The sequence below is a fragment of the Poromitra crassiceps genome, assembly GCF_964638095.1.
Source record: "Poromitra crassiceps genome assembly, chromosome: 14".
Lineage (NCBI taxonomy): Eukaryota > Metazoa > Chordata > Actinopteri > Beryciformes > Melamphaidae > Poromitra > Poromitra crassiceps.
In genome coordinates, this window is record NC_139633.1 from 10136115 (window position 1) to 10159810 (window position 23696).

Here is a 23696-nt window from a genome sequence, read left to right on the forward strand (position 1 = left end):
CACAACACTTTCTCATTGTCCCACAACCACTTGACATTAGGGCTGTGAATCTTCACTGGCCTCACGATTCGATGCGATTACGATTCAGAGGGCTACGATTCGATTCGATTACGATTCAGAGGGCTACGATTCGATTCGATTACGATTATCGATGCATCTTAAATCGATGCATCACTTTTTTTCCCCAATAGATGATTTATTTTTTCTCACTTTCTTTTTTCTCACTGTGTGGCTACTTTTAAAATAAAAGTGCATTTGGAATTGCATTGTATTATGATCCATAATTAAAATAAACAACTGCATGTACTTCTATTATATTTTATTTGATTATTATTATTATTATTATTTATTATAAACGATTTTTGACGCAATCGACCTGGGGTCAGTCCGCGGTCGACCAGTAGACCGCGATCGACTGGTTGGGCACCCCTGCAGTAGAGGGTATGCTTGGCGTCCAAACTACAGTATAATGACACAGCTGTTATGAAATGTCTATTTTATCCTCTTTTTTATTTTTTCTTATGTCATCCATTTTATGTGAAGCACTTTGAACTGCATCTGTGTATGAAATGTGCTATACAAATAAATTTGACTTGACTTGACACACACACACACACACACACACACACACACACACACACACACACACACACACACACACACAACCATTCCACACAAACACTGTCTAGCTGCTGCAGTAAGTTACATTATTACAACTTTGATAGTCTTCCTCCTCTTTCTCTCTTTCCCTCCCTCTCCCTCTCTTTCTCTCCCTCTCTCTCTCTCTTTCTCTCCCTCTCCCTCTCCCTCTCTCTGTCTCTGTCTTGTTCTCTCTCTCTCCCTCTCTCTCTGTCCCTCTCTCTGTCTCTTTCTCTCTCTCCCTCTCTCTCTTTCTCTCTCTCTCTCTCTCTCTCTCCCTCTCTCTCTGTCTCTCTCTCCCTCTCTCTCTTTCTCTCTCTCCCTCTCTGTCTCTTTCTCTCTCTCCCTCTCTGCAGAGGCTGGTCTAACGTATGCTGTGGTGTTCCGTGCTGCAGTCATGTGGAGCTTCACTGTGCAGTGAGACTGCTAAACCATCCACATTAACCCATTGATACCTGATGCAGCATTTGCGTGTGTATCCCTTTAAGACCGCGAACCGGTTAACTCACATGTTCTCTTGTTCTGCGGGACTGTCTGTTACAAAGTGCACAGGCCAATCAGACTGTCTGTTACAAAGTGCACAGGCCAGTCAGACTGTCTGTTACAAAGTGCACACGCCAATCAGGGACCTGCCTCGTAGTTGACATCATAACCGGCCAATCAGGCCAGCTGGAAAAGCAGTAATGGCTGCTCGAAGCAACGAGCAGTAATGATCCTTGAATGCACACAAGTGCAGTTATTGCAGAAATAGTCAATAACAACAATTAAAGAAGAACAGGAGTATTATAATATATTATTATTATTTAAATATATTATTATATGATATATGTACCAGCTGTGTTTCTCGGCGGAAAATATGTTTTCGCCGTTCTTCCAAGTGGATTTGCTTTTGACTGAATCCGACACTGATTAGCTGAACGACTGCACTGATTGGATGTAGGAGTTGTCTGTCAAGGCAAGTGTCCTCCCATCCACTGAAATAGCTGTGGACTGCATGGAGTCCAGACTGATACGTAGAGCCAAACGTCACCTGATCAGGATGGTCTTCTTAACCAGGCTAGTCCTTTCCGTCAAGAGGCAGCAATCCGTGGAGAAACGGGTTGCAGTTGCCGCAAAATACACTTTGAAATCCGATTTGAGTGACCAGAGTATCCGGACTTAAGAAATGCGATTCAAACCACTTCCAAGTTCCAAATGTGGTTTGGATCCGATTTGCAAAAATTGGATTCCATGTGGTTTTAGCTGTCCAGACTTTATAAAATCAATCCAACTCCAATCTGGATATGCCCAAAATCTGATTTGGGCTGGCAGTCTGAACTAGGCCTAAGTGATGCTCTTAGCCAGAGTGACACACACTGGCCCACCATTGAAAACTTCTTCACTGTTCCTCACCTGTCCGGCCTCTTGACTTTATGGGTTACTAGACTCAATACTCTCTCTCTAAACCTCTCTCTCTAGCTCCTATGCACGTTGATTCTTATGCACTTTTATCTCTTCTCTCTTCTATCTTGCTATCCTCCTATTCTTCTTATCCGCACCTCTATTGTCTGTAAATATGTTTTAATTTAACTGCTGTTTATACATTCGTTCGTGTAAAACTTTTATTTCTTTTTTCTTTTTATTGCTGTACTGTGTTATAACCTGGTTGTATGTCGCTTTGGATAAAGGCGTCTGCCAAATATCAATAAAGTAAAAAGTAAGTAAAGTAGACCTCTCTCTCTCTGTTTTCCTGGCATCATCACTCAATTCCTCTAGAGGTCTGGAACGATCTTTTCATTTCACCATCATTGATGTTGGGGGGTGAGGGGGCACTAAGTTTGCCCTCGTCTTCTCTGCTATACTGATATGACATCATGCCCACGTGGCAGCTGGGAGCGACCATCACAACAGAGTCCTAAGTGAGGTTGACTGGAGTGGAATGCCACTTTGGGCGAAACCAGACCAGAAACCAGAGTGCCTCCAATGACACCGAGTGATGAGTTCTGTCCCTAGACGACCCGGGGCAGAGACTGACCAGGCTGCCCCGGGTCGTCACACATCACCACATCAACACGTCGCCGGGTGCAACAGGGTCAACGTCAGTGAGACCAGAGGAGAAGCAGCCCAATATCATAGAGAGATTATAGAAACATTGTTGTGTCATAAGAGATTCAAAAAGGCAGAAATCACTATAAGCTCTACAGAGAACTCCATACACAGTGAGCACCCTTCTCTCTCTCTCTCTCTCTCTCGTCTGCTGTGTTTCTCTGGCTCTGTTCAGACACAGACTGTCAAAGTGTCAGTTGAGCCGATGGGAAAGTCAGTTGTGCCCTCCTGACATGTGGCGTTTGTGTCCTAAAACACAAATGGTTTTGCCCCTAAAATCCCGAAGTTCCCACCTCGCCAAGCGATGGGAGGAGAGGTGTGGGGTGAGCACTCTGTTCTTCACGTAACCCTCCATCAGCGAGTAAGGTTTGACCTCTCTGGCTTTTTTAGGGGGGCCCTTCCTCACCTGGGTCGCTGATCTGTTGAGGAAGAAGTCGTCAAACACCACAAAGTTGTTGCCCTGAGGAAGACTTTGTTTCAGGCAGTAATGCTTTGCCAGGAACTTGAGCAGTTTGTGGGAGGGCCTGTCGTACGCCATCAGCACAGGCTTGTGCTGCTGGTGCTGCAGCATGAAGTCAAACAGCTCCAGCCCGTAGCCGCGCCGCTGCAGCTTCTCTGTGACGTAGAAATCCAAAATGCACAGCGGCTCGGCCTCGACGTGTGCCCCCTGCTGGTCAAGCAGAAACAACTTTTTGTAGCCGACCTTGAGAAACCCCAGGGCGACGCCACAGCCTCCATTGCTCTCTCTGTCCTTCAGTAAGTACAGCTGATGCCTGTTGGCCTGCAGCTTGGAAGCGCTTGTTATCGGAGCAGTCAGCTGTTGAGCCTTTGCCGAGGCTCTCCCAAGTTCATCAACAACTGCAGCTACACGCACCTGAAGAGCTGACCCTGCCACTGACTTACACCATGAGAGGGGGTTGTGGTCCAAGACGGAGACCCTCTCAGAAAATAGCTGGTTAATATCAAAAGGAAACTCCATATCTCTCTGACAGCTTATACGAAGGACCTATGAAGGCCTCCATAACATCACTGAGTGACATCACCGATGACTTCACTCACTGATGACATCACTCACACCGATGATGACACCACAATTGCTCAAGTGACGTCACTGATGACATCACATGAAAAGTGCAGGGGTCCAATGCTGCCTTCTTAAAAAGTGGGGGGAACATGTCTCCTGTGCCCCTCCTCCAAATACGTCCATGCATTGAACACATCTATCAGAGAGCAAAGTAGCCAGTCCTTCAGCCATTCAGATCCAATCAAATCCACTGAGGAAAACTGCTGTTGGATTCTGCTGTTCTTGTGTCATTGTTGATATTGAGTCTGTTTATGCTGTACTGTACTTCTGGCTGTGTTGATGTTACTGCTCGAGCCGGACAGCCACGGAGGCAGCCATCTGTTTTGCCAGCGGCATTCCTGATTGGCTGGTTACAATGTCAACTACGAGGCAGGTCCCTGATTGGCCCGTCCGGGAAACAGAAATGTGAGGTGACGTGAGCGGATGGTTTAGCAGCTACAATGAGCTGACAGAGCTCAGTCATTTCCTGTCTGGCCTGTAAAAGCAGCAAGAGCCTCTTCCTGCTTCCTCTTCTATGAGCCCACCTGGGGCCACCCACACACACACACACACACACACACACACACAAACACACACACACACAAACACACACACACACACACAAACACACACACATACAAACACACACACACACATACAAACACACACACACGCAAACGCAAACACACACAAACACACACACACGCAAACACACAAACACACACATACACACACATACACACGCAAACACACACACGCAAACACAAACACACACACACACACACACATGTGCACACACACGCAAAACACACACACACACACACACACACACACAAGTGCACACACGCGCAAACACACACACACACGCACCCTGTCAAGCAGCTGCACCTAATAAGTCACAACAGGAGGAGAAATTATATTACAGCCTCAATAGTCGTCTGATTCTCTCACTCTCTCTCTCTTTGTCTCTTTCTCTCTGTCTGTCTGTCTCTCTCTGTGTCCCTCTGTCCCTCTCTTTGTCTCTCTCTCTCTCTCTGTCTCTTTCTGTCTGTCTCTCTTTTTGTCTCTTTCTCTCTGTCTGTCTGTCTGTCTCTCTCTCTCTCTGTCCCTCTCTTTGTCTCTCTCTCTTTCTCTCTCTCTGTCTCTCTCTTTTTCTCTGTCTGTCTCTCTTTGTCTCTGTCTGTCTCTTTGTCTCTCTCTCTCTCTCTGTCTCTTTCTGTCTGTCTCTCTCTTTGTCTCTCTCTCTCTCTCTCTCTCTGTCTACCTCTAGCTGTGTCTTGATTCAGCATCATGCCCTCTGAAGGCTGCTCTCCTCCGTGGAGGCTGGAGAGGAGCACTGCTCGAGCCTCCTGCTGCATCACTAGCTGTTCCTGCTCATGTCCCTGCGTGACAAAGCGCCTAGCAACAAGCAAGCCTTTATATTCATATTATTGTTATTATTATTTATTAAATTAATACGTATCATAACCATTTATACCCGCTATAGTATATTTTCTGTCATTTTCTTGTTTTTGTTTTCTCTTACATTTGATGCCTTATTATTGTTATTTATTTATTTCTATGTACATTTGGGAAAACTAGTGGGAGTCTAAGAGTCTACTCCCCTAGAGTATACTCCACTAGAGTCTACTCTACTAGAGTCTACTCCACTATACTCGCAAGCCAGTTTGATCTGACACAGCCTACATACATACAACCATATTTTCATTGACTGGATCAAAATAGTGCCAAACTGCTGGTTTTATGAGGTGCCATCTCCCTTCCGCTCCTTTGCACTACGTTACAGCCGATGCTGCTCCACTCCCACTAACATGCTGGTTTGTTTAGAGGAGGCGGGCTACAGTAGTGTTTGGTAAAGACACAACAGCTCCGCCCACATTGTTTATTATTTAGGATCATTTATTATCGTTTAACCGACTAGTATTTCTCCTGCTGACTAGTGAGGGAGTGGGCGGCTAGTCGTCGGCATCACTAGTAACAACAATTGTCAGTTGTGTAGCTCAGATGATATGTTTGCTTGTTGATAATGTTGCTATGAGTCTCTCATGAAAAATCCATCATGTATCAGAACTGTCATTGATATGATGCAATTAGATGACTGTTTATTATAGAATTGATCAACACTATACTGGTTGTCAATGGGAAACGCATAACCTGAATTGATTCTAATGAGACATTATGATCAGATCCCAAATGTTAAAGTATTCTTATAGTTACTGAAGGTTTATGTTTCCTTGACAAGAATACAATGCTAATTATGTTGGGAATGAACATGGTCAAACTTAAAGTTAGCCTATTAAATATCAGCATCAAAGAATGGCTATGAGCCACCAGAAATACATCAGTCAAACCTAAATGCAAACATCTACCAACATATTTTATGTTTTGACCCAAAACTGATTTTCGCCATTATTCACAAAACACACAAAAATAGCCTTCATCCATCTCCTGCTGAGGGAACCTCTACAAAGGCTTTGAAGTTTGGGACAGAATGGACTAAAACACTTTCATCAGTCACAGAATTTCGGCGGGTCGATAATATCTCAGTAAATAATAAGTGCCTCTTAGTTCTGCCATTTAGGGGGCGCAACACACACATACACATACACATACACACACACACACACGCACACATGTGCGTGCATGCACGCACACACCCACTCCCACACACACACGGGCGCGTGCACACACACACACACACACACACGCACACATTTGAAATATTTATTTATGTCCACATAAATACAAGTATGCAAAGGACATAAACAGTAATAGTGCAGTCAAATGCTGGGAGTCAGTCAGTTACATGAGTGCCAGGTTGATGGCAGGTTGATATATATACAGTTATACTGTAATGCAAGATAGCGGTCAGTATCCACTTCATGGGTACAAAAAGCAGCGCCTCCTCCATATTGAGCGGCTGCCGATAATATTAGATATTGAACAGTATCTCGCTAACTGCTTGGCCCTTCTCTTTGGGAGACCAGCCATCTGAAGGCCTCTCTCTCTCTCACACACACACACACACACACACAAACACACACACACACACACACACACACACACACACACACACACACACACACACACAAACACACACACACACACACACACACACACACACACACACACACACACACACACACACACACACACACAAATACTAAGGGTTGTCTTACCTCTAGTGTTGGTGGCCATGTCCGCCACCTTTTGAAAGGCATCCAGGAAGGAGACAGCAGCCAGGACAGTGGTTCTGCAGGACAGCGAAACTCTGTTAGTTTGGATTTGTTTCATTATTGTTATGAGAACCAAAGCCACGCCTACTAAGGGATTTTATCCGCCATTTTGTAAAATGCTTATAAAAATAGTTTTACTTGGTCAAACGAAGTGATTCAGCTATATTTAGAATGGGGTCATCAAAAGGGCCTTTCTGTGTGGAGTTTGCATGTTCTCCCCGTGCCTCCTGGGGGTTTCCTTCATTTGATTGTGTGTGTGTTTATCTGAGCTGGGAGTGTTTGTGTTTGTGTGTGTTTATCTGAGCTGGGAGTGTTTGTTTGTGTTTGTGTGTGTGTTTACCTGAGCTGGGAGTGTTTGTTTGTGTTTGTGTGTGTGTGTTTATCTGAGCTGGGAGTGTTTGTTTGTGCTTGTGTGTGTGTTTACCTGAGCTGGGAGTGTTTGTTTGTGTTTGTGTGTGTGTGTTTATCTGAGCTGGGAGTGTTTGTTTGTGTTTGTGTGTGTGTTTACCTGAGCTGGGAGTGTTTGTGTTTGTGTGTGTGTTTATCTGAGCTGGGAGTGTTTGTTTGTGCTTGTGTGTGTGTTTATCTGAGCTGGGAGTGTTTGTTTGTGCTTCTGTGTGTGTTTATCTGAGCTGGAAGTGTTTGTTTGTGTTTGTGTGTGTTTACCTGAGCTGGGAGTGTTTGTGCTTGTGTGTGTGTTTATCTGAGCTGGGAGTGTTTGTTTGTGCTTCTGTGTGTGTTTATCTGAGCTGGAAGTGTTTGTTTGTGTTTGTGTGTGTTTACCTGAGCTGGGAGTGTTTGTGCTTGTGTGTGTGTTTATCTGAGCTGGGAGTGTTTGTTTGTGCTTCTGTGTGTGTTTATCTGAGCTGGGAGTGTTTGTTTGTGCTTGTGTGTGTGTTTATCTGAGCTGGGAGTGTTTGTGTTTGTGTGTGTTTACCTGAGCTGGGAGTGTTTGTTTGTGTTTGTGTGTGTTTACCTGAGCTGGGAGTGTTTGTTTGTGTTTGTGGGCGTGTTTACCTGAGCTGGGAGTGGAGCTTGGTGGCCTTGGCGCTGAAGTCCTCCCACACAGGATACGAGCACTGGCAACACACATACAACATGTGTTACAATTATCAAATATCACACAAATACATACATTTGAGTCTGCAACTGATTTCAAACTTCAGTTGTTCGTTAGGGGAAATTCAATACAACACAATGTACCCCCCCCCCTGATGTTTTATCCCATTTTTATCCCCCATTAGTGCTAATTTTAATTTATTTATCCTGGTTGCTGCTCCACCCTCTGTCGATCTGGGGAGAGCCGAAACTGGCTCCATGCTTCCTCCGAGACATGGGCAGTAGCCAGCCGCTTCTTTTCACCTGACAGGGAAAGCTTCACCGGTAGGACATAGCACGTGGGAGGATCACGCTATTCTAACGAGTTCCGCTCCCTCCGAACAGGCGTCCCGAGCGACCAGAGGAGGAACCATTTCAGCGACCAGGATATTGCATGTTTTGGTGAGGGGTTCCTATATGAAGGAGGGGAGAACATGCAAACTCCACACAGAAAGGCCCTTTTTGACGACCGCACCCGGGCGGTCGGCACTCCTTCAGCGCTCACAGCGTCCCAGGTGGGAATCGAACCCAGGACCTTCTAGCTGTGAGGCGACAGCTCTACCAGTGAGCCACCGTGCCCCCTTTTTTTATTGTTTTTTAAATTCTCCTTTAAAGCCTTTATCGGCCGATACCGATGATGGGCCGAATGCATTGTCCCTAGATGACACACACACACACACACACACACACACACACACACACACACACACACAAACACACTCACACACACACACACACACACACACACACAACCAGAATCAAATCAATACAAAAGTGCCCCAAACTTCCCTTCTTATCCCCTTAAAATGAAGACACGTGATATATAGAGCATGAAGAGGCTTTTTGTTCCCTTTTGAATTGAACAAGATTTGATTTGTCATGTTCATTGTTGCTCTCTCTCTCTCTCTCTCTCTCTCTCTCTCTCTCTCTCTCTCTCTCTCTCTCTCTCTCTCTCGCTGGCGTGTTCATAATGACCCGTGTGTGTTACAGTGAACAGCTGAGTGTGATGAGAAGGCTTTGACAGGCCTGAAAAAGGCTTCAGTGAGAGAGGCCATCTTGGCCGGCTCCCAGTAGGCCCCCCACCTCCCGCCCGGCCCATTCATCTCCCCGGGCCCTAACGAGCCCCGGGGCACACTACCCAACCTAACGAGCGCTAACGAGGGAGAAGCTCGGCGACGAGTCCTACGATGTCGCCAACACATCGTCGCCATTGTAGATGACATGTAAACCCCTCGGTTCCCGTCCGTCCCGTGTGACGTTTGACTGAAGGTTTTTTACCAGTCAGCAAGCTCAGGCTTAGACAAATGATACTAAGAGCTGTAGTTCCTTGACTGGCCAATTGAGGCGGCTCCAAAAGGGAGTCATTCGCCGTTCACCCCCATGTTAAAATGCCCGACTTTACAACAGGAATAAGCACGTTTACAGCCTGGTTCAAAATACAGTTTTGGTTTATATAGCTAATTTAACCTTTCATAACAACTGCACGAGGGGTGACTTTTTAGATAACTCACCGGTTTAGAGTCAAATAGATAGAAAAAACGTAGTTTTGGGCATGATTGACAGGTCGCCTGTCCAGTGATCATGCAGGGGGGTACGGTGGCGCAGTCGGTAGCGCTGTCGCCTCACAGTCAGAAGGTCCTGAGTTCGATTCTCGCCTGGGACACTGTGGGCGCTGTGGTTGTGTTCCCCCCATATCTTCAGTGCCTACTGCCCAGGTGGGGTATCTCGTCGTAAGGGCCTTTCTCTCTGTGTGGAGTTTGCATGTTCTCCCCGTGCTCCCCCAGGGGGCTCCTCCGTATATAACCCCCCCACTAAAAACATGCAGAAGATCAGATCGTCATCGTCATCCGACCAGTGACGACAACATCCGAAGTTGGTCCCCGGGCACTGTACGAGAAAGCGACCACTGCTCCTGGCCTGCCCCCCGGAGGAAAGGACATGCCTGGATGGGTTAAATGCAGAGGACACTTTTCACCGGCCACCGTCAGCATGAGTATGTTGTGGCCGCATGCATGTATTGTGGTGTTCGTGTGACAATAAAAGACGGGCTTGTCCGTTACGAGAGCTTGCCGATGATGGACCATTAGCAAGCGGAGCTGTGGCTCTGGGACAATAGGATGGCTAAGCTACCTTCAGTTAACTGCTCCTCCATGACTTTTCCTTGACTCAAGACTAGAGAAGCTCAGTCATCCGTGAGGGACTCGGAGTAGACCTGCTGCTCCTTCACGTAGAAAGGAACCAGTTGAGGTGATCCGGGCATCTGGTAAGGATGCCACCTGGTTGCCTCCCTAAGAAGGTGTTCCAGCTACGTCCAGCTGGGAGGAGACCACGGGGCAGTCCGAGGGCTAGGTGGAGAGATGATGGCTGGATTCACACATGATCCAGCGCTTTGCATTGCAACCCCCCCCCACGCACACACGCACACACACACACACACACACACACACACACACACACACACACACACACACACACACAGCTCTGCTCTGTCTGTTACACACACACACACACACACACACACACACACACACACACACACACAGCTCTGCTCTCTCTGTTTCACTCTTACCAATTCTCTTCTCTCTGTCTCTCTCAAAAGTCGCGGCTGTATCTGTTCTTCACAATAAAAACCCTCCGGTTATTTTGTCAATGAAAGCTGCCTTTTGATATGAATCACTCAACAGGGATGTTTCAACAACACGTCTCTGAAAGCATCAAATAGAACAGAAACTCAACAAAACCAGGATGCATCGTGTAGCAACCACAAGGGGGCAGGCTTACCTGGGGGCAGGCTTACCTGGGTTGTGGCTAGATGGGGTACCGGCACGGATTGAGTGATGCCAAATCGTGGCAATTGTTACAATTGTCAGTGTCATTACATCCACCCTAATACTGTGTGTGTGTGTGTGTGTGTGTGTGTGTGTGTGTGTGTGTGTGTGTGTGTGTGTGTGTGTGTGTGTGTGTGTGTGTGTGTGTGTGTGTGTGTGTGTGTGTGTGTGTGTGTGTGTGTCATTTTTCGGATCAGCAGAACAAAATCTAATGCAAAATCATATTCTTCAAAACTTAGTAGTAGTATAACCAGGAGCGAGGTCATTGATGTGTGAGGTGATTTTGGTGAAGCTACACTATAGGACAGTGACGGTATTGAATATTTTGTGTAGTCTTTGTTGCACTTTCTAGACGGTCCCTAAGCACTCGCCTCAGCCAGCCAGCTGCACGTGAAGACGTTTAGGTGACAAGGAGGTTGTAGCTCGTTGTCTACCTCACTAAGGTGGGAAAGAGCGGCGTCGTGTGTGCATTACAAACACTTCACTATGAGCTATTGATCCAGGAAGTGCGAATCTGTCAATATATTTCCAAGCTGACCGAAGGCGAGCGGAGCTGTTTTTCAAAGGGGAGGCAGACGACTGGCAGTATCGTACCGTAAGCTGCATAAAGTTCACAATCTTGTGATGTATTTCAATGATGACAAACATGCCCAGGTTCCCCATTGAAAATGCCTGAAGTCACAGTCACTTACTTGAGGGGAGAGGACGGCTTTAATCAGTCGCTCGCTCTTTTTCCCTCCCCTTCTAAAGTAACGCACTTCTTCACTGTTACTCTGCATCCATGTAGGTAACGTTCATTGTTACTGTAAAAAGGGACAGCAGCAGTTAACTGTATCACTGATGGTTAAACGTGCAATCTCTTCATATTAGATTCATTAGTCCACACCCACCATGGATGTGCGCACTACATACAGTACGTGCCGACATCCGGGGATGTGTGCACCAAAACATCTTTTTATTTTTTATTTATTATTATATATATTTTGTTTTTACACAAGTAACTGTACTTCCACTTAAAGGCCGGCTTTACCGTGGGGAATATGAATATATATTAAATCTCACGCCCCTAAGGTTTTCGAATCCGTTGAAATTTTTGAAATTGGTTGTTTCCCGCCAGAGATATCACCAGAAATCCACTCTGTGTGGAGGGGGGGGGGGGGTGGTGGAGGGGAGGGGCGGGTGCGGGGACCCGAAATACTACATTTCCTACAATGCACTGGGCTCGCGTGGCCTTCGTTTACATGCCCACCCCTCAGGCATTTGGCTGATATCAAACTCCAGTAGGTGGCGGTAATGCACATATATGTTTGCCAACCGCCATAAAACTCAAAGAAGAAGAAGGCTTCGACAATAAAACAAGAGAAGAAGAAAAAATCGAAAATAAATCGAAAATAAAATTGCACCAAATTGCACCAAATTTAAACCGATGTATATATGTCGGGATATGTCTTCATAAAAAAAAATTCATGCATTTTAAGGCATTTTCGTAGGAGTTACGCGCATCTGATGTTGTAACTATTTTCTGTAAAAATGTGTAAAAATGGGTACATTGCTCAGCGTTGATTTCCTTACTTCAACTCACCTACTACTAGATGTAAAATTTGACGAGCTTTCCAATGCCGCCAGTCCCGTGTCTTTTGGTGCTTCCGTTCCAGAGATATGGTCTCTTGGCAAGGAGCTATGGAAAGCTAACCTAGCTACAGTATGCTATGCGGTTGAACAAGATGGCTGCCTTTTGCTTTTCGTCGAGAGCTCTGAAGGGGCGTGGAGGACCTCTAGAGGCGGGACCATGGCTCACAATACTTGTAGTTCATAGGCGCTCAAGTTCCGCAAGCGGGGAGGGAAGCCGGGTGACGCGTAACGCGTCATCCGGCCCGAAAAATATGTGAGAGATGCCTGATAGGTCAGGCAGTGAGGCTCCAATTTCAAAAATGTCAACGGATTCTAAAACCTTAGGGGCGTGAGATTTAATATATATTCATATTCCCCACGGTAAAGCCGTCCTTTAAGTAAATAATGTGTGTGTACTACTGTACTTCTCTGCCCCGGACCACACAGACACAAACAGAGCGCAGGCCGGATTGATGATACACTCTCACAGAGCATCTTCAGTGCTGTAGTGTGGTCCAGAGTCCTATAATGATGCTGCTCACAGAGGGCTGGAGAACAATGGCCTCACAGTGTCTGTGAGGATGCTATGTTAGCACTTTGATGTCTGTGAGGATGCTATGTTAGCACTTTGATGTCTGTGAGGATGCTATGTTAGCACTTTCATGTCTGTGAGGATGCTATGTTAGCACTTTGATGTCTGTGAGGATGCTATGTTAGCACTTTGATGTCTGTGAGGATGCTATGTTAGCACTTTCATGTCTGTGAGGATGCTATGTTAGCACTTTGATGTCTGTGAGGATGCTATGTTAGCACTTTGATGTCTGTGAGGATGCTATGTTAGCACTTTGATGTCTGTGAGGATGCTATGTTAGCACTTTCATGTCTGTGAGGATGCTATGTTAGCACTTTCATGTCTGTGAGGATGCTATGTTAGCACTTTCATGACCAGAGTCCAGTGTTCCCCTACTTTGCCTCGCTTTCTTTCCCAAAACAGCTGGGAACATGTTTCTGCTGCTACAATCAAAGAATATTACAATCACAAAAAGGCATGATGCAGTGGTATTGGAGCTCAGTAGACAAATGAAGGGTTCACTTCCAAAACACTATATCCACTATGGGGGGAAATGGTACCTACTGTACCTACTGTCGTATTAATGATGATTATTTATGTTCTTGAGTCGTTTAAAAAACACAGAAAATCCTCTAATGATACGGTTTGGTTAGTAAAGTGGTCAAGGGGGCTGTGAACTTACAATCATGTAAATAAGATTTGTTTTAACTAACTGCTGGGAGCGGCTGAGACCAAACTAAAGAGTGTGCCACTTGATTTTCCTTCATAATGGAGAAAAGCACAAGTCTCCTATAGACTGAGTGTGTGTGTGTGTGTGTGTGTGTGTATGTGTGTGTGTGTGTGTGTGTGTGTGTGTGTGTGTGTGTGTGTGTGTGTGTGTGTGTGTGTGTGTGTTACAGTAGATGGCCTGATATGCACACCTCAGGGTGAAGCGTGGTCAGGGCCAGAGAATGTAAACAGAGCATATCTAAGTGATCCAGCCTCCTCCAGGCTCCCGTAATGAGTGACTGAGCTAAGGACTTCATTCCGACAGGCGTCTAACCTCCGTGTCTGCAGGACGCGCCGAGAGGATCGCTGTTAGACCGTGAAGAGCCCCTGATTTTATGGATGATCTGCGCTGCGGAACGACCTGGAACACTCGCGTCCCGTGGTTTAAGAACGACCTGAAACACTCACGTCCCGTGGTTTAAGAAGGACCTGAAACACTCGCGTCCCGTGGTTTAAGAAGGACCTGAAACACTCACGTCCCGTGGTTTAAGAACGACCTGAAACACTCACGTCCCGTGGTTTAAGAAGGACCTGAAACACTCGCGTCCCGTGGTTTAAGAACCGACCTGAAACACTCACGTCCCGTGGTTTAAGAACGACCTGAAACACTCACGTCCCGTGGTTTAAGAACGACCTGAAACACTCACGTCCCGTGGTTTAAGAACGACCTGAAACACTCACGTCCCGTGGTTTAAGAACGACCTGAAACACTCACGTCCCGTGGTTTAAGAACGACCTGAAACACTCACGTCCCGTGGTTTAAGAAGGACCTGAAACACTCACGTCCCGTGGTTTAAGAACGACCTGAAACACTCACGTCCCGTGGTTTAAGAACGACCTGAAACACTCACGTCCCGTGGTTTAAGAACGACCTGGAACACTCACGTCCCGTGGTTTAAGAACGACCTGAAACACTCACGTCCCGTGGTTTAAGAACGACCTGAAACACTCGCGTCCCGTGGTTTAAGAACGACCTGAAACACTCACGTCCCGTGGTTTAAGAACGACCTGAAACACTCACGTCCCGTGGTTTAAGAACGACCTGAAACACTCACGTCCCGTGGTTTAAGAACGACCTGAAACACTCACGTCCCGTGGTTTAAGAACGACCTGAAACACTCACGTCCCGTGGTTTAAGAACGACCTGAAACACTCGCGTCCCGTGGTTTAAGAACGACCTGAAACACTCACGTCCCGTGGTTTAAGAACGACCTGGAACACTCACGTCCCGTGGTTTAAGAAGGACCTGGAACACTCACGTCCCGTGGTTTAAGAACGACCTGAAACACTCACGTCCCGTGGTTTAAGAAGGACCTGGAACACTCACGTCCCGTGGTTTAAGAACGACCTGAAACACTCACGTCCCGTGGTTTAAGAACGACCTGGAACACTCACGTCCCGTGGTTTAAGAAGGACCTGGAACACTCACGTCCCGTGGTTTAAGAACGACCTGAAACACTCACGTCCCGTGGTTTAAGAACGACCTGGAACACTCACGTCCCGTGGTTTAAGAAGGACCTGGAACACTCACGTCCCGTGGTTTAAGAACGACCTGAAACACTCACGTCCCGTGGTTTAAGAACGACCTGGAACACTCACGTCCCGTGGTTTAAGAAGGACCTGGAACACTCACGTCCCGTGGTTTAAGAACGACCTGAAACACTCACGTCCCGTGGTTTAAGAACGACCTGGAACACTCACGTCCCGTGGTTTAAGAACGACCTGGAACACTCACGTCCCGTGGTTTAAGAACGACCTGAAACACTCACGTCCCGTGGTTTAAGAACGACCTGAAACACTCACGTCCCGTGGTTTAAGAACGACCTGAAACACTCGCGTCCCGTGGTTTAAGAACGACCTGAAACACTCACGTCCCGTGGTTTAAGAACCGACCTGAAACACTCACGTCCCGTGGTTTAAGAACGACCTGAAACACTCACGTCCCGTGGTTTAAGAACGACCTGAAACACTCCTCGTCCCGTGGTTTAAGAACGACCTGAAACACTCACGTCCCGTGGTTTAAGAACGACCTGAAACACTCACGTCCCGTGGTTTAAGAACGACCTGAAACACTCACGTCCCGTGGTTTAAGAACGACCTGAAACACTGGCGTCCCGTGGTTTAAGAAGGACCTGAAACACTCACGTCCCGTGGTTTAAGAACGACCTGAAACACTCGCGTCCCGTGGTTTAAGAACGACCTGAAACACTCACGTCCCGTGGTTTAAGAACGACCTGAAACACTCGCGTCCCGTGGTTTAAGAACGACCTGGAACACTCGCGTCCCGTGGTTTAAGAATGACCTGAAACACTCGCGTCCCGTGGTTTAAGAACGACCTGAAACACTCGCGTCCCGTGGTTTAAGAACGACCTGGAACACTCGCGTCCCGTGGTTTAAGAACGACCTGGAACACTCACGTCCCGTGGTTTAAGAACGACCTGAAACACTCGCGTCCCGTGGTTTAAGAACGACCTGAAACACTCGCGTCCCGTGGTTTAAGAATGACCTGAAACACTCGCGTCCCGTGGTTTAAGAACGACCTGAAACACTCGCGTCCCGTGGTTTAAGAACGACCTGAAACACTCACGTCCCGTGGTTTAAGAACGACCTGAAACACTCACGTCCCGTGGTTTAAGAACGACCTGAAACACTCGCGTCCCGTGGTTTAAGAACGACCTGAAACACTCGCGTCCCGTGGTTTAAGAATGACCTGAAACACTCGCGTCCCGTGGTTTAAGAACGACCTGGAACACTCACGTCCCGTGGTTTAAGAACGACCTGAAACACTCACGTCCCGTGGTTTAAGAACGACCTGAAACACTCGCGTCCCGTGGTTTAAGAATGACCTGAAACACTCGCGTCCCGTGGTTTAAGAAGGACCTGAAACACTCGCGTCCCGTGGTTTAAGAACGACCTGGAACACTCACGTCCCGTGGTTTAAGAACGACCTGAAACACTCACGTCCCGTGGTTTAAGAAGGACCTGAAACACTCGCGTCCCGTGGTTTAAGAATGACCTGAAACACTCGCGTCCCGTGGTTTAAGAAGGACCTGAAACACTCACGTCCCGTGGTTTAAGAACGACCTGGAACACTCACGTCCCGTGGTTTAAGAACGACCTGAAACACTCACGTCCCGTGGTTTAAGAAGGACCTGAAACACTCACGTCCCGTGGTTTAAGAACGACCTGAAACACTCACGTCCCGTGGTTTAAGAAGGACCTGAAACACTCGCGTCCCGTGGTTTAAGAATGACCTGAAACACTCGCGTCCCGTGGTTTAAGAAGGACCTGAAACACTCACGTCCCGTGGTTTAAGAACGACCTGGAACACTCACGTCCCGTGGTTTAAGAACGACCTGAAACACTCACGTCCCGTGGTTTAAGAACGACCTGAAACACTCGCGTCCCGTGGTTTAAGAACGACCTGAAACACTCGCGTCCCGTGGTTTAAGAACGACCTGAAACACTCGCGTCCCGTGGTTTAAGAACGACCTGAAACACTCACGTCCCGTGGTTTAAGAACGACCTGAAACACTCACGTCCCGTGGTTTAAGAACGACCTGAAACACTCACGTCCCGTGGTTTAAGAACGACCTGAAACACTCACGTCCCGTGGTTTAAGAACGACCTGAAACACTGGCGTCCCGTGGTTTAAGAACGACCTGAAACACTCACGTCCCGTGGTTTAAGAACGACCTGAAACACTCACGTCCCGTGGTTTAAGAACGACCTGAAACACTCACGTCCCGTGGTTTAAGAAGGACCTGAAACACTCACGTCCCGTGGTTTAAGAACGACCTGAAACACTCACGTCCCGTGGTTTAAGAAGGACCTGAAACACTCGCGTCCCGTGGTTTAAGAACGACCTGAAACACTCACGTCCCGTGGTTTAAGAACCGACCTGAAACACTCACGTCCCGTGGTTTAAGAACGACCTGAAACACTCACGTCCCGTGGTTTAAGAACGACCTGAAACACTCGCGTCCCGTGGTTTAAGAACGACCTGAAACACTCACGTCCCGTGGTTTAAGAACGACCTGAAACACTCACGTCCCGTGGTTTAAGAACGACCTGAAACACTCACGTCCCGTGGTTTAAGAACGACCTGAAACACTGGCGTCCCGTGGTTTAAGAAGGACCTGAAACACTCACGTCCCGTGGTTTAAGAACGACCTGAAACACTCGCGTCCCGTGGTTTAAGAACGACCTGAAACACTCACGTCCCGTGGTTTAAGAACGACCTGAAACACTCGCGTCCCGTGGTTTAAGAACGACCTGGAACACTCGCGTCCCGTGGTTTAAGAATGACCTGAAACACTCGCGTCCCGTGGTTTAAGAACGACCTGAAACACTCGCGTCCCGTGGTTTAAGAACGACCTGGAACACTCGCGTCCCGTGGTTTAAGAACGACCTGGAACACTCACGTCCCGTGGTTTAAGAACGACCTGAAACACTCGCGTCCCGTGGTTTAAGAACGACCTGAAACACTCGCGTCCCGTGGTTTAAGAATGACCTGAAACACTCGCGTCCCGTGGTTTAAGAACGACCTGAAACACTCGCGTCCCGTGGTTTAAGAACGACCTGAAACACTCACGTCCCGTGGTTTAAGAACGACCTGAAACACTCACGTCCCGTGGTTTAAGAACGACCTGAAACACTCGCGTCCCGTGGTTTAAGAACGACCTGAAACACTCGCGTCCCGTGGTTTAAGAATGACCTGAAACACTCGCGTCCCGTGGTTTAAGAACGACCTGGAACACTCACGTCCCGTGGTTTAAGAACGACCTGAAACACTCACGTCCCGTGGTTTAAGAACGACCTGAAACACTCGCGTCCCGTGGTTTAAGAATGACCTGAAACACTCGCGTCCCGTGGTTTAAGAAGGACCTGAAACACTCGCGTCCCGTGGTTTAAGAACGACCTGGAACACTCACGTCCCGTGGTTTAAGAACGACCTGAAACACTCACGTCCCGTGGTTTAAGAAGGACCTGAAACACTCGCGTCCCGTGGTTTAAGAATGACCTGAAACACTCGCGTCCCGTGGTTTAAGAAGGACCTGAAACACTCACGTCCCGTGGTTTAAGAACGACCTGGAACACTCACGTCCCGTGGTTTAAGAACGACCTGAAACACTCACGTCCCGTGGTTTAAGAAGGACCTGAAACACTCACGTCCCGTGGTTTAAGAACGACCTGAAACACTCACGTCCCGTGGTTTAAGAAGGACCTGAAACACTCGCGTCCCGTGGTTTAAGAATGACCTGAAACACTCGCGTCCCGTGGTTTAAGAAGGACCTGAAACACTCACGTCCCGTGGTTTAAGAACGACCTGGAACACTCACGTCCCGTGGTTTAAGAACGACCTGAAACACTCACGTCCCGTGGTTTAAGAACGACCTGAAACACTCGCGTCCCGTGGTTTAAGAACGACCTGAAACACTCGCGTCCCGTGGTTTAAGAACGACCTGAAACACTCGCGTCCCGTGGTTTAAGAACGACCTGAAACACTCACGTCCCGTGGTTTAAGAACGACCTGAAACACTCACGTCCCGTGGTTTAAGAACGACCTGAAACACTCACGTCCCGTGGTTTAAGAACGACCTGAAACACTCACGTCCCGTGGTTTAAGAACGACCTGAAACACTGGCGTCCCGTGGTTTAAGAACGACCTGAAACACTCACGTCCCGTGGTTTAAGAACGACCTGAAACACTCACGTCCCGTGGTTTAAGAACGACCTGAAACACTCACGTCCCGTGGTTTAAGAACGACCTGAAACACTCGCGTCCCGTGGTTTAAGAACGACCTGGAACACTCGCGTCCCGTGGTTTAAGAATGACCTGAAACACTCGCGTCCCGTGGTTTAAGAACGACCTGAAACACTCGCGTCCCGTGGTTTAAGAACGACCTGGAACACTCGCGTCCCGTGGTTTAAGAACGACCTGGAACACTCACGTCCCGTGGTTTAAGAACGACCTGAAACACTCGCGTCCCGTGGTTTAAGAACGACCTGAAACACTCGCGTCCCGTGGTTTAAGAATGACCTGAAACACTCGCGTCCCGTGGTTTAAGAACGACCTGAAACACTCGCGTCCCGTGGTTTAAGAACGACCTGAAACACTCACGTCCCGTGGTTTAAGAACGACCTGAAACACTCACGTCCCGTGGTTTAAGAACGACCTGAAACACTTGCGTCCCGTGGTTTAAGAACGACCTGAAACACTCGCGTCCCGTGGTTTAAGAATGACCTGAAACACTCGCGTCCCGTGGTTTAAGAACGACCTGGAACACTCACGTCCCGTGGTTTAAGAACGACCTGAAACACTCACGTCCCGTGGTTTAAGAACGACCTGAAACACTCGCGTCCCGTGGTTTAAGAATGACCTGAAACACTCGCGTCCCGTGGTTTAAGAAGGACCTGAAACACTCGCGTCCCGTGGTTTAAGAACGACCTGGAACACTCACGTCCCGTGGTTTAAGAACGACCTGAAACACTCACGTCCCGTGGTTTAAGAAGGACCTGAAACACTCGCGTCCCGTGGTTTAAGAATGACCTGAAACACTCGCGTCCCGTGGTTTAAGAAGGACCTGAAACACTCACGTCCCGTGGTTTAAGAACGACCTGGAACACTCACGTCCCGTGGTTTAAGAACGACCTGAAACACTCACGTCCCGTGGTTTAAGAAGGACCTGAAACACTCACGTCCCGTGGTTTAAGAACGACCTGAAACACTCACGTCCCGTGGTTTAAGAAGGACCTGAAACACTCGCGTCCCGTGGTTTAAGAATGACCTGAAACACTCGCGTCCCGTGGTTTAAGAAGGACCTGAAACACTCACGTCCCGTGGTTTAAGAACGACCTGGAACACTCACGTCCCGTGGTTTAAGAACGACCTGAAACACTCACGTCCCGTGGTTTAAGAACGACCTGAAACACTCGCGTCCCGTGGTTTAAGAACGACCTGAAACACTCGCGTCCCGTGGTTTAAGAACGACCTGGAACACTCGCGTCCCGTGGTTTAAGAACGACCTGAAACACTCACGTCCCGTGGTTTAAGAACGACCTGAAACATTCACGTCCCGTGGTTTAAGAACGACCTGAAACACTCACGTCCCGTGGTTTAAGAAGGACCTGGAACACTCACGTCCCGTGGTTTAAGAACGACCTGAAACACTCACGTCCCGTGGTTTAAGAACGACCTGGAACACTCACGTCCCGTGGTTTAAGAAGGACCTGGAACACTCACGTCCCGTGGTTTAAGAACGACCTGAAACACTCACGTCCCGTGGTTTAAGAACGACCTGGAACACTCACGTCCCGTGGTTTAAGAAGGACCTGGAACACTCACGTCCCGTGGTTTAAGAACGACCTGAAACACTCACGTCCCGTGGTTTAAGAACGACCTGGAACACTCACGTCCCGTGGTTTAAGAACGACCTGGAACACTCACGTCCCGTGGTTTAAGAACGACCTGAAACACTCACGTCCCGTGGTTTAAGAACGACCTGAAACACTCACGTCCCGTGGTTTAAGAACGACCTGAAACACTCGCGTCCCGTGGTTTAAGAACGACCTGAAACACTCACGTCCCGTGGTTTAAGAACCGACCTGAAACACTCACGTCCCGTGGTTTAAGAACGACCTGAAACACTCACGTCCCGTGGTTTAAGAACGACCTGAAACACTCGCGTCCCGTGGTTTAAGAACGACCTGAAACACTCACGTCCCGTGGTTTAAGAACGACCTGAAACACTCACGTCCCGTGGTTTAAGAACGACCTGAAACACTCACGTCCCGTGGTTTAAGAACGACCTGAAACACTGGCGTCCCGTGGTTTAAGAAGGACCTGAAACACTCACGTCCCGTGGTTTAAGAACGACCTGAAACACTCGCGTCCCGTGGTTTAAGAACGACCTGAAACACTCACGTCCCGTGGTTTAAGAACGACCTGAAACACTCGCGTCCCGTGGTTTAAGAACGACCTGGAACACTCGCGTCCCGTGGTTTAAGAATGACCTGAAACACTCGCGTCCCGTGGTTTAAGAACGACCTGAAACACTCGCGTCCCGTGGTTTAAGAACGACCTGGAACACTCGCGTCCCGTGGTTTAAGAACGACCTGGAACACTCACGTCCCGTGGTTTAAGAACGACCTGAAACACTCGCGTCCCGTGGTTTAAGAACGACCTGAAACACTCGCGTCCCGTGGTTTAAGAACGACCTGAAACACTCGCGTCCCGTGGTTTAAGAACGACCTGAAACACTCGCGTCCCGTGGTTTAAGAACGACCTGAAACACTCACGTCCCGTGGTTTAAGAACGACCTGAAACACTCACGTCCCGTGGTTTAAGAACGACCTGAAACACTCGCGTCCCGTGGTTTAAGAACGACCTGAAACACTCGCGTCCCGTGGTTTAAGAATGACCTGAAACACTCGCGTCCCGTGGTTTAAGAACGACCTGGAACACTCACGTCCCGTGGTTTAAGAACGACCTGAAACACTCACGTCCCGTGGTTTAAGAACGACCTGAAACACTCGCGTCCCGTGGTTTAAGAATGACCTGAAACACTCGCGTCCCGTGGTTTAAGAAGGACCTGAAACACTCGCGTCCCGTGGTTTAAGAACGACCTGGAACACTCACGTCCCGTGGTTTAAGAACGACCTGAAACACTCACGTCCCGTGGTTTAAGAAGGACCTGAAACACTCGCGTCCCGTGGTTTAAGAATGACCTGAAACACTCGCGTCCCGTGATTTAAGAAGGACCTGAAACACTCACGTCCCGTGGTTTAAGAACGACCTGGAACACTCACGTCCCGTGGTTTAAGAATGACCTGAAACACTCACGTCCCGTGGTTTAAGAACGACCTGGAACACTCACGTCCCGTGGTTTAAGAACGACCTGGAACACTCACGTCCCGTGGTTTAAGAATGACCTGAAACACTCACGTCCCGTGGTTTAAGAATGACCTGAAACACTCGCGTCCCGTGGTTTAAGAACGACCTGGAACACTCACGTCCCGTGGTTTAAGAACGACCTGGAACACTCACGTCCCGTGGTTTAAGAACGACCTGAAACACTCACGTCCCGTGGTTTAAGAACGACCTGGAACACTCACGTCCCGTGGTTTAAGAACGACCTGGAACACTCACGTCCCGTGGTTTAAGAACGACCTGAAACACTCACGTCCCGTGGTTTAAGAATGACCTGAAACACTCACGTCCCGTGGTTTAAGAACGACCTGAAACACTCGCGTCCCGTGGTTTAAGAACGACCTGAAACACTCCAATCAATCAACAAATCACTCCGCAATAGCATAACGTGGTATAATTATGCGGAGTTCCAGTACAGCGAGGGGTACGAGTGCAGGGTGAGGCTGGATTCAGGCCAAAGCAAACGATTTATGCATTCAACCTGCATGGGCCCTCGAGCTTTTCAGAGACTAGACAGCAGAGTTTCCATCAGACATTCAGGATGTGTTTTGTATTGCATGTTGAAGGAAATACTCTACTTGAGCATGTAATCATAACAAATCTCAGCGTATGATTTTTCTGTGACATTTTTGGTCGATTGATTTTATGATTAGAACAGCCGTTTAGATAACAACATTTCTACCAAACCATGGAGTGCTATGTTAGCTCATTTTGTTCATAAGAAGGATTTTCCACTCTACAACTAAGCAGAAATATATGAAAGCATGAGATAACGAGAAAATAACAAGTAGTAATTTAATTAGTTACAAACCAGTTTGCAATCTCTTTGGATCTGACATGACATCTCTCTTCTCCAGCTGCTCTC

The 23696-nt window shown here is 47.9% G+C and overlaps 1 protein-coding gene and 1 pseudogene across 2 annotated transcripts in view; both read right to left on the reverse strand.

The window, feature by feature from the left end:
• Positions 1-23696, reverse strand: part of LOC310789409 (protein MTSS 2-like) — a 76066-nt gene that overhangs the window by 47694 nt on the left and 4676 nt on the right. The window contains exons 2-3 of the mRNA XM_083651049.1: positions 8041-8102; positions 6967-7040 (exon numbers count right to left, since the gene is read on the reverse strand). Coding sequence (XP_083507175.1) covers positions 6967-7040; positions 8041-8102 — 136 coding nt within the window. The remainder of the gene's footprint in view (positions 1-6966; positions 7041-8040; positions 8103-23696) is intronic.
• Positions 2939-3703, reverse strand: LOC310789509 (alpha-tubulin N-acetyltransferase 1 pseudogene; annotated as a pseudogene). Its single transcript has one exon. The product of its transcript is annotated as an alpha-tubulin N-acetyltransferase 1 pseudogene (transcript).